This window comes from Pteropus alecto, unplaced genomic scaffold (genome assembly GCF_000325575.1).
Source record: "Pteropus alecto unplaced genomic scaffold, ASM32557v1 scaffold164, whole genome shotgun sequence".
Classification (NCBI taxonomy): domain Eukaryota; kingdom Metazoa; phylum Chordata; class Mammalia; order Chiroptera; family Pteropodidae; genus Pteropus; species Pteropus alecto.
In genome coordinates this window covers 14,805,667-14,822,876 of record NW_006439568.1, presented here as the reverse complement: position 1 = coordinate 14,822,876, position 17,210 = coordinate 14,805,667, and the positions used below count along the sequence as shown (strand labels likewise).

General features: G+C 34.0%; 1 protein-coding gene and 1 pseudogene across 1 annotated transcript in view; one reads left to right on the top strand and one right to left on the bottom strand.

Annotated features, from left to right (window-relative positions):
• The window catches only part of PKHD1L1 (PKHD1 like 1), a 132,682-nt gene that overhangs the window by 57,247 nt on the left and 58,225 nt on the right, over nucleotides 1-17,210 (top strand). Inside the window, exons 32-45 of the mRNA XM_025050064.1 lie at nucleotides 1,760-1,955; nucleotides 3,577-3,719; nucleotides 4,104-4,208; nucleotides 5,135-5,323; nucleotides 5,892-6,062; nucleotides 6,606-6,832; nucleotides 7,574-8,558; nucleotides 10,704-10,952; nucleotides 11,628-11,777; nucleotides 13,232-13,406; nucleotides 14,370-14,526; nucleotides 14,901-15,057; nucleotides 16,305-16,384; nucleotides 16,848-16,977. Coding sequence (XP_024905832.1) covers nucleotides 1,760-1,955; nucleotides 3,577-3,719; nucleotides 4,104-4,208; nucleotides 5,135-5,323; nucleotides 5,892-6,062; nucleotides 6,606-6,832; nucleotides 7,574-8,558; nucleotides 10,704-10,952; nucleotides 11,628-11,777; nucleotides 13,232-13,406; nucleotides 14,370-14,526; nucleotides 14,901-15,057; nucleotides 16,305-16,384; nucleotides 16,848-16,977 — 3,114 coding nt within the window. The remainder of the gene's footprint in view (nucleotides 1-1,759; nucleotides 1,956-3,576; nucleotides 3,720-4,103; nucleotides 4,209-5,134; nucleotides 5,324-5,891; nucleotides 6,063-6,605; nucleotides 6,833-7,573; nucleotides 8,559-10,703; nucleotides 10,953-11,627; nucleotides 11,778-13,231; nucleotides 13,407-14,369; nucleotides 14,527-14,900; nucleotides 15,058-16,304; nucleotides 16,385-16,847; nucleotides 16,978-17,210) is intronic.
• On the bottom strand, nucleotides 4,593-4,719 carry LOC112483652 (annotated as a pseudogene).

Here is a 17,210-nt window from a genome sequence, read left to right as displayed (position 1 = left end):
TAGATACAAAGTAAAGATAAAATATTTGGGAAGTTAGCATTGATATGATGACTAGGTGGAGGGTCAGGGGAGGGAGGGAGCAATTGGGGGGATCATTTTAAGAACTATATAGATATCTAACCAATGTACTGTATACTTGAAAGTAATTTAAATAAATTAAAAAAATATGTGGGAAGAGGGTATTAGAGTTTCACAGAAAACTTGATGTTCTGTTAGAGCTGGAAGGATGGATGGGCATTGACTAGGTAAATCAAAAGATGAAAAAAATTAATACAAATAAATAGTTTAAAAATTCAGGGAAGCAAACTTAGACATTAGTTTTTAAACAGGAACTTATATTTTAAATGTGTTAAAGTTTTAGTTTGTTGACCAAAAAATCCAATGTGAAGTTCTTCTGAAATATTCCATTTTAGAACTAATCATTGTTCTTTATTTAAAAAAATAGTGTTTAAATTAAAAACCAAGACTCTGATTTGCTTATTATGTGCAAAAGGATGATGAATCCAGTCACTAACATTAAAAAAATATAGGAGACTACGGTGGGTATTATGCAGTTGAAATCTTTGAGCACACATTGAACTGAATGATGGAGATGAGAATCTGGAGGATATGGTAAATTAAAACTTACTTTGTTCAAATTATGTCATTCAATTAAACACTGAGTGTGCATGAAGTAAATACTAGATGTAAAAAGTGTTTTTCCTAATTGGGAATTGTACATGTACTGTGTCACCGAAAACAGCAAATATTTTTTTAGGGGTCCAAGTGTTAGTTTTGGATTCTGGAATTAGGTCAGCTAAAGATACAATAATGTGACTTGTTAGTGAAAAGGAATAAAAATTATATTTAAGTCTATTTTAAGAGTAAAAAGTCAAAATTTTTTGTATCTTATGTTTTATCAGTTAGAGAATCACTTATCTAGAGCATCTCAATTATATTGCCAAGCCTTCAGGAATCCAATAATATAGGTGCAATCAAATTTATCAAAACCACTGTATCATGTACCTTCATCTAAAGAACTCAAACATGTAACCTACATTTGAAACCAGGACTTCCTAAATATCTGAAAACTGACTCATAACTTTGAAACAAAACATCTTCGGAAGTTTATTTTTAAAAATTCTGTTCGTTTTTAGCCATTGGATATCTGTAGCTCAACATTTAACATTTTCTAATTGTTTTATTTTTTCTCTTATTTCAGAGAACTGAGGGCACAGTTGATATTTCAGTAATTACCAATGGATTTCAAGCCACGGCAAAGGATGCTTATAGTTATAATTGTTTACAGACTCCAGTCATAACTGATTTTAGTCCAAAAGTACGGACAATACTAGGTAAGAAATTATTCAATAAGATCAGTTCTTTCACACACACACACACACACACCACAAACCATTTCTACAAAGGCTTTTGAAACAGTTTCTCCTGCAGTTCTGTTTCTTAACCATAGGTTAGTTTTTTTTTTAACCATAGATTAGTCTATTTATTATTTCACTTTAACCATGCGCAATGGGAGAAAAATATTAATTTTTTAAGGAGTACTTTGCCATCTTTTTTTCCTCTGTGAAACAGTTAAACATGGATTCTGTCTCCATGTGGCAGCTGTCAGCTCTTTCACTGATTTTTCTTTTGCCCCTGAAAGTGTTAGGATTTCCTAAATCCAGTGAAAGATATGAGATGAGTTGGTTTACTTAATATGCAAATTGCATACTGCATAATAAGTTGAACCTTTTCATAAAACTTTTTTTTTTAATAATAGGAGAAGTTAATTTAACGATTAAGGGTTATAACTTTGGAACTGAACTCACACAAAGCATGGATGTGTATGTTGGAGGAAAACCCTGCCAGGTTCTTCACTGGAATCTCACAGATATCAGATGTCTCTTACCCAGGTTGCCTCCTGGAAAACACGATATCCATCTAGAAGTCAGAAACTGGGGTTTTGCATCAACAAGGTGTGGTAACGAACACAAAATTGATGGAATTGTGGAAAATATGGGGCTAATAGTATTGGGATCAGAAAAGAAATAGTCATTAACCTTATAATATTCGGTTGCTTTTCTTCACCTTTCTACTACCCTTTTGCAAGAAGTTCTGATAATATAAAGTGCAATATGATGCTTAGTTTTGAGACAAATATTCAGATTAGGTTGTAAGATTATATAATTAGATTTATATGTATGCCACATGATTTTCATTCATTCTGGAAATACTTATCACTTAGTTACTAGGGGGCAGGCACTTGCTCGAAACTGGATTCATAGTGGAGAATAAGAAGGACATGTCTTCCATCCTTAGTGATGCCACAATTTTGTTGAGGAGGTAGATTTCACACAGAGGATTACATCAAAAACTTAATTATAAATGGGAAAAGGGCTATGAATAAGAGGCATGAGATGTTGTAAGAGTATATAATATAGAGAATTAACTTTCCTGAGGGAAATGGAAGCATTCTCTGAAAAGATGACAATTAACCCAAGAAATGGTAAGAGCTGGCCATCTGAGGGAGAGGATGGATAGAATCCTTCTCCAACTCTAACTTTCTTGTAAGTGTTTAGTATTTTCGTCCCCAAAGCTGTTTGTTAACTGGTAAAATTTTAGTTCTGGCATAGGAAGTTATGGGTTTAGAATACATAGAAAAAGAGGAAACTGAAATTTAGGGATTAAAAAAAATGCAAGTAAAGCTGATGTTGGAGTGGAAAGAGAAATGATTGCAGCAAAATCTTGTGGGAGGTGAGAGAAGACGAGCAATGTAACGTACACCTCAGATCTACTTCCCCTCTTAGATTCACAGGGCAAAGCTCACACGGATTCCAGAGAAGCTGTTGGCTTGCGCTCTCGCATAATGACATACTGGGCAGAGCTGATAGCATACAAACTGTATTTGGGTGACAGGTCAAGAAATACCAATTTTGTTATGCCGAGGAAGTTAAACAAAAGTTAACGCAAAGACTCATTCAAGTTATAGTGAGAGCTGGGATGTGGGAGTCAACTCCATATGTCAGGTCAGAAAAGCACCATATGATTTGATGGCCTCTTAGCAGACGCACTGTAACGAAGCAAAGTAAATTAAAAACTCGCTCATTGAAATAGTGGGGAGAAAGATCAAGATCAGGGCAAGTTTCCAACAAACGTAGAATGATAAATGCAAATTAATTGCACAAAACTTTTATTATTCATATAAGATATATGGAATTTCATTGCTATTCTTTTTTATAGACAATGTTGCCTTTATGTTTTACTCTAATGAATATATAAAATATTTTAAAGGATTTCTTGTATTTTTTGTGACCTCAGTTCTCATAATCATATTTTTCTATAATATTTTAAGATTTTTTAATCTCAAATTCTTCCACCATCGGGTTTTCAGAAATCTAATTTTCATAGTTAGAGAGAAACTATTATCTATATACCACCAACCAAATTTAGGTTCATGATAATTAACAGATTAGTTTGAAAAAGTTTTGTCTAATTATTTAATTACTCTTCTTAAATGAATCATATACTACTAAAAGTTTAGCAACATGACTCCAAAGAAAGCTCATTGAAACATCTATTAATTTTTGTTTTTTGCAGAGACAAGTTAAATGCATCTATAAGATATGTTTTGGAAGTGACAAACATGTTTCCACAGAGAGGCTCCTTATATGGTGGAACTGAAATCACTATAATGGGTTTGGGGTTCAGCACAATACCAGCTGAGAACACCGTGCTCTTTGGTGAGAGTTTCATTGTTACAGGATGGTGGTTTCATTCTACACAGATTAAAGGATGTGCTTTAGGTAACAAGTTATTACACAAAGACTCAATCATGGAAGTTTTATCTTTGGTTAAGATGGTAAAGGGAAACAGAGTAAGTGCTTTTGATTTCAATACATAATTAGTGTATTTAATGCATACAGAGCACTTAGAAAGCGGAAGGCCTCTGTTCTGAAAATAATCAGTACTCAAACAGGATTATTATCAGAAAAAAGTACCAAAGATCCTACTATATAATGTGGACCTTTTGTAGAGCCTTGGCTGTTTATTAATTATGCTTCATTTCTATAGTTCAAAAATACATTTGAGAAAATGTTTTTTTTTTCCATCTTTATTCTTTTTAGGGTCCTTCCCTTGCAATGTGACATCATCATCAGTAAATGTTATAAAATGTATTCTTCATTCAACAAGGAATGTATTCAGGATAACCAACGACGGGGAAGATCCAGGTATTAGCAAACACTTATATATTGTAAATAATGGGACCACTTTACCTTGTAATTAACTTGGTTTTTAATTACTATATACTTGAAAGTATCCAGAGAACATATATTGTTATTTCTTTTTATAATTCGTCAATAGTATCCCCTTGACATAGAGGGTCACATATAGAGTGAATCAGTAGTAGACGTGAGCCTAAAAGACTTTACAGTTTCTAAGTTCAGGAATTGCTATTTGGGTTTTTTTACTGCAGTAGAAATTCTCCTAAATTATCTTAGTTGTCAGTCATAAATTTCTTTTTTCTTTTTTTTTTTTAGGTGAGGCAGCCTTTGGTTGACCTCACAGATTGCAAGGATCTTGTCATCTTACATTCCTTTATTTTGTACTTTTTATGCCTACAGCACCTGGTCTTCCTAGGTGGTCTCTCATCCAAGCATCCAAGTACTAACCAGGCCCGACCCTGCTTAGCTTCCAAGATCAGACAGGATCGGGCTTGTTCAGGGTGGCATGGCCATAGACTCGGTCATGAATTTCTAAGTGAATATTCAAACTGAAAGTATATAGATTTTTGTATGCTTCTATGCCTGAGAAGAATTATGTTTAAAGAACTGATCAGCTTTAAAAAATATTCCATGTGATTATCTGAACAACTGTTTTTATTGAATTTCTAACTTTTTAAAATTGTCTCTTTATCATCAGTTTTGTAATTGAGCGGTTTAGTTTTTACCTTGTCTTCTCATAATCTTACTTTTCATTATTTCTGTTTATTTTTGTTATCTGTTTAAATTATACATTGTAAAAGTTTTACAATGTTATTTAAAAAGTTTGTCACTATTTGGCTATATAGAAATACAGTATTTTTAAAGATAATTATTAAGAATTTTCACTCTTTTTCCTTTATTCTTTAAAAATATGACTAAATTCTTGCTCCCAGTACACGGATTAGGTTATGCCTGGTCACCATCAGTCTTAAATGTATCTGTGGGAGACACAGTGAATTGGCATTGGCGAGCACATCCATTTCTTAAGGGAATAGGATATAGAGTTTTCTCTGTCTTTAGTCCCGGAAGTGTAATTTATGATGGCAAAGGATTTACAAATGGAAGAGAAAAATCTGCATCAGGTATGTTTCCACTTTGTTGAGTTTTTTGCATCATGCTTCTTTTTTCTAGGTATAATAAAAACACATTTTGTTTAAATTTAAAATACTTTTGCAGAAATGATGTATACAAATATACAAAATGGTTTAGTTGGCATTTTATTGCTGTAGTAAAAATTTACAAATTCATAAGATATTTTAAGTTAATGTAAGCAAGGTATTTTATACATTAGTGGTGAGTTTTGTTCTATACATATAGCAATTTAGACTTTTTACTCATGATCACAAACTAAGTGTTGTTTATTTTTCATTGCATTTTCAGTTCTTTAAAATTTAGTAAGTTCTGCCAGACTTGATATGGTTTTCTAGAAAAATGAATGCTGGCCCTTGTCTTCCTGGAATGTAATTTCATTATACTAGATAGCTCTTGTATAGCCAGGGAGTCAATCTTACTACTTTCTGTTGAAATATCACATGTATGAAAAATCAGAAACCTGTCATCTGTATGTGCATTCGAAGGATCATTTCAAATTTCTCTTCAAAGATGCATTAATTGCTTATATTTATTATGTACAATCTTATTTTATGGCAGGTTCATTTTCTTACCAATTTACGTCACCCGGAATTCATTATTATAGCAGCGGGTATGTTGATGAGGCTCACTCCATATTTCTCCAAGGAGTCATTAATGTTTTACCAGCTGAAACCAGACACATTCCCTTGCACTTGTCTGTGGGTGGCACTGAAGCTACATATGCTCAGGGTAAGAGAATTAGAGATGGAAACCCTGTTCCTCTGTTCCTTCAGGTGTATATTACCTTTGTGGAGTAAGAGGCAGACGACTGGGTCTGATCCTGCTTCTCTTATTATCCACATGACCTTGAGTAGGTCTAGACCCCCCAAGGCTGGTCTATAAAACACAGACCATGTTAAAGTTGTCCTGCCAATCTCCCAGAATTCTTCTTTGCCTCGAATAAGATAAAACATGAAAAAGTTCTGACACTCTGTAAGTGCTCTAAAATAAAATATGTTATTGTTTTATTTTCCCCATGGGGTCTGGCCTTACACAAATTGAAAAATAAATTAATTTTATATTCATTCTTTACTGTATCATCTTTGTCCAGGTCTTTCTTTTAACTTCATACTGCCTGGGGCCCTCTTGTCTTTTAAAAAAAGAGAGAGAGGAAAAAAAAATGGTTTACCAGAATATAAACCACCATCATCCAAACAGAGAGTAAGGCAGTCCAAAAACAGCTTTTATTTTAGAATATTATCCATGACTTACAGGCAGTTCTTTTATCTAAAGGAGTACCTGTGAATTTACACTTGGAAAGCTCTGTGGCAGGCTGCCTAGCAACAAAACCCCTGTGTGGCTTGAACGATACCGGGGTTAAGAATGCAGATAGATTGCTGTTTGAGCTTTCAGGATGCTTTTCACCATCTATAAGCAACATTAGTCCATCTACTGGAACAGTAAATGAATTGATAACGATTACTGGAAATGGTTTCAGCAATCTCACATGTGCAAATAAGGTAAGACTATAAAGATCCCTTTTTACTTCTGTCTACTTAATAAAAGGAAGATATTTTGTCCATAATCTCATAATTCAATTTCTAACAGCTTTATTGTGATATAATTCACATACCATGCAATTCACCCATTTAAGGCACACAATTCAAGATCTTTTAGTGTATTCACAGAGTTGTGCATCCATCATCACAATTTTAGAACATTTCATTACCCCCCCAAAGGAACCCCACAACCTTTAGACATTACTCCCAAACCCTCCATACCTCCCTGCCCTAAATAACCACTAGTCTACTTTTTGTCTCTGTGCATTTGCCTATTCTGGACATTTGTTATAAGTACAAATATAACATGTGGTTATTTGTGACCGGCTTTATTCATTAAGCATAATGTTTTCAAGATTCATCCATGTTGTACCATATATCAGTACCTCACTTTTTATGGCTGAATAATATTCCATTGTATGATATACACATTTTATTTACTCATTTCTCAGTTCATAAACATTTGGGTTGTTTTCACCTTTTTGGCTACTATAAATAATGTAGCTATAAACATTTATGTACAATCATAAGTTAGCTTTAAGATTAATCCAAGATATGCCTTAATCAGTACCCCAAACCAATTTTGTGCATAAAAAGTTAATACATGATAAATTTTTTAAAAATGTAGTTGCTGATAATATAAAATTTAACTTTGTATTAGAGAAATGTGTTAACTTGTTTACATATTCATCTTACTTTCAGGTTACAATTGGTAGCTATCCGTGTCTTGTAGAAGAAAGTAGTATCGATTCCATTGTATGTCATATTGACCCTCAAAACTCAATGGATGTTGGCATCCGGGAAATTGTCACCTTAACTGTCTACAACCTGGGCACTGCTATCAACACACTATCTAATGAATTTGATAGGCGATTTGTACTTTTGCCCAACATCAACTTGGTGTTGCCAAATGCAGGATCAACTACAGGAATGACAAAAGTGACCATAAAAGGCTCCGGATTCACAGTTTCTTCTGCAGGTGTAGAAGTCCTTATGGGTCGTTTTCCATGTAAAATTCTATCCATGAATTATACAGCCATTGAATGTGAAACATCTCCTGCACCACAACAGCTTGTGAAAGTAGATCTTCGAATACATGGAGTGCCTGCCCGGTGTCAGGGGAACTGCAGCTTTTCATACTTAGAACGCATCACTACTGCGGTAACAAGAATCTTCCCTAACTCTCTCAGTGGATCTGTAAAAGTTCTTGTCGAGGGAGAGGGTTTTGGCACTGTCTTGGAGGACATTGCTGTTTTCATTGGAAGCCAACGGTTCCAAGCAATAGACGTTAATGAAAATAACATCACTGTTCTTGTGACACCCCTCCCAGCTGGACTTCACCCCGTTAGTGTCGTGGTGGGAACTAAGGGCTTGGCTCTGGGAAACCACACTGTTAGCAGCCCTGCGGTAGCATCTGTCACACCCACCTCCGGGAGCATTGGCGGTGGAACTACTTTGGTGATCACAGGAAATGGCTTCTATCCCAGTAATACCACAGTCACCGTTGGAGATGAACCTTGTCGAATTATCTCTGTCAACTTCAGTGAAGTCTACTGCCACACACCAGCAAGGACAGCTGGCAGGGTCAGTGTGAAGATTTTTGTTAATGCAGTGGCTTATCCGCCTCTGTCATTTACATATGCCTGGGAAGATACCCCACTTCTCAAAGGAATTGTCCCAAATACAGGTACTCCAATACCTGCCTTTTTATTGTTTTGATATCATAGTATCAGTAATATTTATCAGCATAGAATTAGAATAGTGTTCATAAATGATTATTAAGATATGTTTTTAGACCATCACACTGATCCCAGTTAATACATAGGATTCGACTTCTGTGTAGTCTCTATTAAGTGATTATTTTTGCAAATTCTTGGGTTAAAATTTTTGGTCAAATGCCAACTTCTATTTTAAAACAAAATTCCCATTAACTTGAACTTAATTTCAAAATGAAGAAGAAATAGATATCTATTGACTAAAATTGGTAATTAATTTATGTCATTAATGTTGATATGGCACAGGAAATACCTGTTCAAATTCACAAGTAGTTGATCTTACTAACACTGAGAGTTTTTCAGAATACCTTGTTGCAATGGAATTACAATTGATTATTAACTTATTAACACAACAGAATTCTTTTTAAAGAGGTAACTGGCTCATTCAGATAGAAAAAATTTTATAAAATCAGATTTACTTAATTATTTAGCATAACTCATTTTTCAAAGCTAAGAATACATTGAGATGTCTTGATTTGTTGTCATTATGCTATGCTATTTCTGATCATCTGATTATCTGATCTTCAAGCTGTTCGAATGCTTAGCATCTATGCAATAAATTCTGGAGAGTCAGCTGTAGTATAATGGTTGAGAATATGGCCTTGTGCCTAGGTTCAAATCTAGGATCTTCTACGTTCCAGTGATGAAACTGCATAAATTTTTTAAATATTAGTTTCCATATACATGCAGGTACCTACCCCATAAGGTTAAAGAAGTGCATTTATATAATGTAACTTAGAATGATACCTTTAATAAAAAACTCATTAAATGTTAGCCTTTACAAAAAGTCTTTTATATTACCAGGAAACGTGTCAGGTTTGGATATGATGTACTCTCTTCCTTCAGGAAGTTTGCTATTGAAATGGTTTTGATATATCAAGTTTTCTCATTTAAAAATTTTTTGAAAAGCAAACATTAACAATAGCAATGACATATATTTGCTTTCTCCCCATATATTTGTAGTCTTGCAAATGATGAACTAGATATTGGCATGTTGCTATTTCCATAAACCATTTCTATTCCATCTCTCTCTTTGAACGTTTCTTTCAAAACAATAAATTTGAAGCTATAAGACTTGTAGACAAGTGAGAACTGAGCTGTTTTATTTACTGAAGAGACAAGTCAGAAGATCACATTTAGAGCGACACTTTCATTTGAAAGGTGAAAATGTCAGACAATATTAAAAATTTAAGACCCAAAAAACATTTCTTGAAATTATTCTTGACATGAAAGATCTCATTAATATCTGTGCTCTTTAAAATAACAATGTATATTTCAGTGATCTTTACTTGGTCAATTATATGGTTATTTTACTGTTTGAATTAAAATCGAACTACTATTCGGTGACTCTACATTTATAACAAGTTATGTTGCTTAATATCTACTCACTTAATACTTAGGTCAGAAGGTCATTTGGATGACCTATGAAAAATTCCATGTGTTTAATGTCCTCAATGCATTATTGTCAAAAGGAGGAAGGAAGGAAACAGAGGGATTGAAGTACTATATTCTGTGTATATTTATTCGAGGCATCAACATCAGCACTCATCTATGTCTTTAAATTAATTCCTTATTTCTATATTGACTATCATATACCTAATTATCATAATTTTCTTATGTCATATATACTAAAAATATTCGAATTAAGAAAAATAATCCATCCTCAAAAGTGATGCTATGATCAGGAAAGTACCAAAAATAAAAAACAGTAAGCCTAGTCCTAAAATATACTCCAAACAACCACCCCCTGCTCAGACATTCATACTTTCTAACTCTAGATTTCCTCTTCTCCTCTCTTCCCCACTAGCCGGAATTACTCACTTACGACTCAGTAGAATGAACAGAAGGGCTGAAAAATAATAAATGTTGAGATAACTTATAGTTAATATACCGTAGACTGTAATGTATATTGTAGCCAAAATGTATGTGACACGTGTTTTGTTAATATTTATATTAGTTTTTAAATACTGGATATTATTTTGTTGATAGGTATATCTTTAAACACATGTATATGTGTTGTAATTTAGATATATTTATATTGTTTGCTTTTTTTAAAGGTCCGCCAGGAACCAGAATTCAAATCACTGGATCTAATTTTGGTATTGACATCTTGGAAATTTCGGTGATGATAAATAACATTCAGTGTAATGTAACCATGGTCAATGCCAGCGTATTGCAGTGCATCACTGGAGATCATGCTGGTGGCACGTTTCCTGTTATGATGCATCATAAGACAAAAGGCTCTGCTGTGTCCACAGTTGTATTCAAGTACCCACTTACCATTCAAAATATTCATCCAAACCAAGGTAGTCATGAGTGTGAAGGAACCGACAAATATTTTATATTGCTTCAGTAAACACTTATTTAGAAAAAAATTCCTCAAATACTGCTAAAATTTGTAGTTCGTTTAACACACTATTTTTGTTTATGCATCAAATAAATAAGCATGCAAGGCACCACTTAATTATTTTAAAATATCAGTTTAATGCCTATATTACTCTTAGTGCTATATAATTTAATTAAAATTTGACCCTACTTAAAATGGCCAGGTTATATGTGGAAATTTTTTTAAATCATGTTTAGATATCACTGGCTCGTAATTATGTCTACATAAATATTTTTTTCTATTTGAAAGTTGTTTTAGTGGTTAAAAATCTTAATATATAAACAATCTATTCTTAAATAGTAAATTTACATTTATGTTTTTACTACTCTGATTTGTGACATCCCTTCAAATAAAATTTTAGTTCTTAGAAGTAGTTTAAGTAAATGACCAGATGTGACATTTACTCAGAGAATGTTTTAAAACACTATACTTGAAAGAGATCCTATTGCATTAAAATACTATGCTATAATAGAAATATAATTTCAGTTATAAGAATCTTTTCATTAATGTCACTTCTATTTCAGATTTTAAAATAAAGTTACATTCATAGAAGAAGTTTTCTTTTAATTCATTTTGTTTTTTATGTCTTCACTAGGGAGCTTTGGTGGTGGCCAGACCATGACTGTGACAGGCACTGGGTTTAATCCACAAAATTCCACTATATTAGTGTGTGGCTCAGAATGTGCAGTTGATAGGCTTAAATCTGATCGTACAACTTTATTATGTAAAATTCCACCTAATAATGGTAAGTTGTCAGAAAAAAGAATGGCAGTCTGAGAAATGGTTAATTTCATTAAGACCAGAGTTCTCATTTCTTTTTTCAAGTGTTCTTTGGGGCAATTGAATCACCTTTATAACTGTCCTGATTTTAAGCATTTTCTTCAGAACCTTTTTTTTTCCCCCTAGGTTTATATGTGTTTCAAGATTCATAAAATTTGGAGTAGACTGGATTGTTTATAATAAATTGCAGTGTTTCAGTTTATCACATAAACTGATGGCTCTTAGTTTTTTTAAGCATGCCAAATGGAGAACATTTTTAGTTTTTATTGGAGTATTCGATTTCTCTTCAAGATAGGATAGTGTAATGGTCACGAGTGTGAACTCTGGGTGCATTGGAAGAATCAAACTCAAGCTGTGTCTTTGGGCAAGTTATTCAACTTTACTGTGCTCAGTTTCTCCATCTGTAAAGTGAGAATAGCACGTTAGCTTACTTTATAGGATTATTTTGAGGCTTAATAAGTTAATGTATCCAAAGTGAATGGAAAGATACCTGATGTTATATGATTTGCTATTATGACTCTTATTTATTTTTATTTAGCAGTTAAGAGCTGGACTCTGAGAAGCCCCTGAATCTCAGTTTGCCACTTACTATGTCACCTTGTCAAGGGAACTTAATTCCTTTTTGCTTCAGTTTCTCCATCAATTAAATGAAGATATCATTAACCCTTATTCAGTGGGTTATTGTAGAGTTTAAGTATCTGATATTTTAAGTACACAACAAATTTTAATTATCTAACAAAATTGAAGAAGAACCAAAGAGCATATTCTCAATGAATAACTAATGTTTCATGTGCAAACATTTTTTAAAACATTAATGAAATTTGATGAAGCTTTTCTGAACATTTTGTCTTCTTTCCTTGACTTCTTAAAACAAAGTATATTGAAGAAAATGTAACACTTTTATGACTAGGCTTATTTATCATTCCAACATCAAAGTTTGTATCCTGATTTTTTTTTTATATGCAGCAATACTGTTAAGATTTATCAAGGTTTTAGGATGCTTGTCTTAACACTAGCTCTGCATCTGTTTACGTTTTTGTATCATGTTTCTGTAGTTTTTCTCTTACCTTGCTTTCAGCTGTCGCTCCTTGCTGTTGTCAGAGTGCCTGCCGTTATCAGTTTTCTTCCTTCCTGCTCTAATTTGCCATGTTGGATCCCCTAGAACTGGAAAAGTAAACAGGCAGGTTTGTAGAGTTGTCTACAGGAAGAGGCTCCAAGGGAGGGTCTGAGGGTTTTTCTCCTGTTGTTTATGTGCATGAACCTTGTGATGTTTTGGGCTGTTGCTAGAGATCTTTATTACTTCACAGATAGCCTGTGAAAATGACTGGACGGATGATGTTACTGAAATCATTTAGGGGTTTTGGAAATGAAAAAGGGCCTGATGGCAAACCTATACTCAGTTCCGTCCTCTTCTCATAGGCGAGGGACCTGAGCAAGCCTGCGATGTGAGTGTGGTCAATGGGAAGGATTTGTCAGAGTCCGAGACCCCTTTTACATATTCAATGTCACTGACTTCGCTCATCACTGAAATATCTCCCAAGAGAGGCAGTACAGCAGGGGGCACCAGACTCACAATCATGGGATCAGGATTCAGGTACTGTCTTCATGTGCACATACATCAGTGCATATTTCCAGACTCAAGCCATTACACTTGCTTTCTCGTATGCCAGGTCAGTGCTTATATATAGTCGTGTGATATCTAACCATCTGCTCAAAAGTCACCCTTGAGGCATGTAATAGTACTAATAAGCTAACAATTATTGAGTACTTACACTGTGCCTGCCCCTTCTACCCCATTGAAATTTCCTGCCTTACCTTATTAAATATTTTATCTCATTTTATGTTTAGGAGACTAAGGTGAGGGAGGTTAGATAACTTGCTCCAAATCCTAGTAAGCATCACAAGTAAAAATCACCTTATTATGTTTGATCTCATCTCCAACCATGATATGCTTCACTGAGTGAATGCAACATCTCTTCACGCATCAGGTCTATTACATTGTAACTGGCCAGATTTCCTTTTCCTAAACATATTCATTATTTGGCTCAAACATATGTACTGCTTCATTCTTCAAGTGGATAAGGCTGACTTCAAAATGTTAGATGATTTAAATCCTAGAAGGCAATTTTAATTTCTCAAGTACTTACAAATACCTTGGACTCACATTTTTACATAGAGATTAAGTTACAAAGTTGTGAATGTGGTCAAAATGTCACGTAGACAAAATGACCCTTGAAAGTCTCTTGCAAAGGTGCCTGTTTGGAGACCAATATAGAATTTCTAAATAAATTGAACCCAGGCAGTTTTTCTCCAACACTGGAATACCTTCTAGCTTATATAGTTATATTTCCTGGCCTCTGAATCTCTGTGTTTACTTTTTTCTCAACAAATATTTTGAATTCTTACTACTAAAAAAAGTGTTTCTCTGTACTTCGATGGGTCATAGGGTAAGATCATTGTCTTTGTAATAATGAATATGAATAAAACGGTTCAATAGTGTGACCTAGAAATCTGAGAAAATCATTAATGTTTTATTTTCCCCCTTTTTTCTTTACAGTGAAAACGTGCAGGATGTTCTAGTCACCATAGCCGAAGCTAAATGTGATGTTGAATATTCCAACAAGACATATATCATCTGCATGACAAACGCCTGCACTCCTTCAGGGTGGGCTCCAGTGCATGTCACTGTTGGAAGCATTGGCATGGCCAGACAGGTAAGGGTGCTGCTGGGTGTCGTAACGACAACCAATAGGAAAACCAGCCTATGGGAGGTAAAGCGATTAGCGATGGCTTTTTACTTTGTTAATGTCGCCAAAAACATAATTGAATTGTGACTATAATAAATTTAAAGTAAGTTATGGATTTTTTGCTTATTACTAAAATTTTACTATTTCAGATTTTAATTTAATTGTGGAGTAATTGGTAACGGATTTTTCACTTTATTATTATCATATAAGCTAACATATTTAAAGTAGATTATACTTTATTATTAATGGGAATGTTTAAGATTATAGATTTCTTTTTTGAGAAATTGAATGAAGGATTCTGATAAAACCTAAATTTAGAAGTCTCTCACATTCTGTTACAGAATAATGCTGATTTTTTCTATGTCGACACTTGGTCTTCCAATTTCTCATGGGGAGGAAAGTCTCCTCCAGAGGAAGGGTCACTGGTTGTCATTGCAAAAGGACAGACGATTTTGCTGGATCAAAATACCCCTATTCTGAAAATGTTGCTTATTCAGGGTAAATTTCTAAAAATCTACTTATTAGACTCTGCCTATGGAATTGTTCTTTAAAGTTAATTTAATCTAAATGCATTATTGTGAATATCCATAGTTGTGTTATGTTTTTACTATGAAGTATAGTACTGAGTTTTTTAAATCCAGTACTACAGTCCACTTGTGGTATGAAATTATTTAGTGTATTGCAACCAGAATCTTTCAATGAAATAGAATAGAAAGTATCAAAATATGTTGCATCCATATGAGTAAGCATCTTTTAAAGCTAAAGGTTATTTAATGAAACTTGTTTCAGTAACTGTGTGTGGGCACATGCCCACGTGCGCATGCCTGTGCACTTGCAGTGGATGACAGCAGCAAGAGATATTGCTCATTTAGAAAAACACTGGTACAGTGGGTCCTAGGGGTTATAAAATCATAGGTATTTCTTAAATTCTATATTAAATTACCGCCCTGACACCCCTTGATTCTCACTTTTGCCTTTGAACCTGCTTTCACTATTAGTTATCTCTGCTTCTTGATATTCTGTTTTTACTATAGAAAGTTAAATAACAAGACTGTTACAATTTCATATAAAAGAAATAATCATTGGCAAGACTAAAACATTCTGGGCTTTAGTGTATAAACTTCACTGTGTAATTTTAGCTTCTAAAAGATCTTTGTATTTTGTTTTTGTTTTAACTTCTGGGATAATAGCAGTACTTTAGTTATTTGAGGTTATTAACTATTGGACATTTGGACAAGTTTTCCTGTCACAAATTTACATCAGTCTCATAAAAAAAACAAAAAACAAAAAACTGTATCTCAGTACATTCTTTAATAATGCTAATCAGACTATAGATGTTGCTGGTGCAAATTAGTGGCTAAAAATTCAGAGCTAATGTTGGGATTATAATAGTTCCTATAAAAAGTGCTTTTCTTTAACGTTAATTGTTTCTATTCTTAATTTATATTTTGTGGCCCTGTGTTTGTAGAATTAGGATTTATGTGGCTGACTACTTAAGAGCATTTAAAATAACAAATGGTCAAGAGAAAATCTGCCCAGGGATTTGATTTTCTACTACTTCCTGGGTCTTGTCTGAAGTTTTTATATTTTATGTCGCCAAAGAACTGAAGTGACATGCATAGTAGATAGGGATGAGAAATGCATAGCAGATAGGAATGAGAATTTAAATTTTAATGTGTAATTGAATAAATGACTTTTGATATTAATTTTCTTTGTGATATATTTCAAAATTGTATTACTCACAGGTGGAATGCTAATATTTGATGAAGCTGACATTGAGCTCCAGGCAGAAAATATTCTAATTACAGATGGAGGCATTCTTCAGGTATATGAGAGAACCTGATATATATATTCATTGCTAACCTCTTTCCATTTCTTTCTAAGATATTATGTGTAAAATGGACAGTTAATTGTACCAGACTCTCACAAAGTTTATCTTTGTATAGGTCTCTATTAGTATAAAATCCTTTTGGGGAGGGGGAAAGTTTTCCAGAATAATCTTATGCTTTTAATGAGAAGATAATAGTGTGTTACAATAAAGCAGAATTTGAAATAGAGCAGAAAAAAAAATCGCTCAGAGATGTGGCTAAAGTCAATCAGTATACTTTCCAAAAGTTCTAGCATAGTGTATTTGGCTAACTAGAAAATTTAAGGTTCATCTTGTGGAAGAAAGATACTGACAACTAAACAAGCCATTTTTTAAAGAGAAGGGAGGAAGTAAAAACAACTTTTGAATTGTGGATATTGGGTTTTAACTTTCTGAATGATGCTTGTGAAATCCCTTACAGATTGGAACAGAAGCATCGCCATTTCGACACAAGGCGGTCATTACCTTGCATGGGCACCTGCGATCTCCTGAGCTCCCAGTGTATGGGGCCAAAACGCTGGCCGTGCGTGAGGGCATCCTGGATCTGCATGGTACAATGGGTCTGGGGATGGGGGTGGGGGGATTACAAAAGGGTTCAGGAAGTTGGTTGAAGAGACACTAGCCGTGGAACCAGTAATAATCCTCCCATAACTTTCTCTAAATGAAAACTTACCAAGCTTCTCCTGTCTTTATATATTCCCTTTTTATTCCTCTTCATCTCTTTCCTTCCTAATCAGGCCAGCCCTATATAGGACCAAAACTGACAACCAAGGTCACTTTTGGG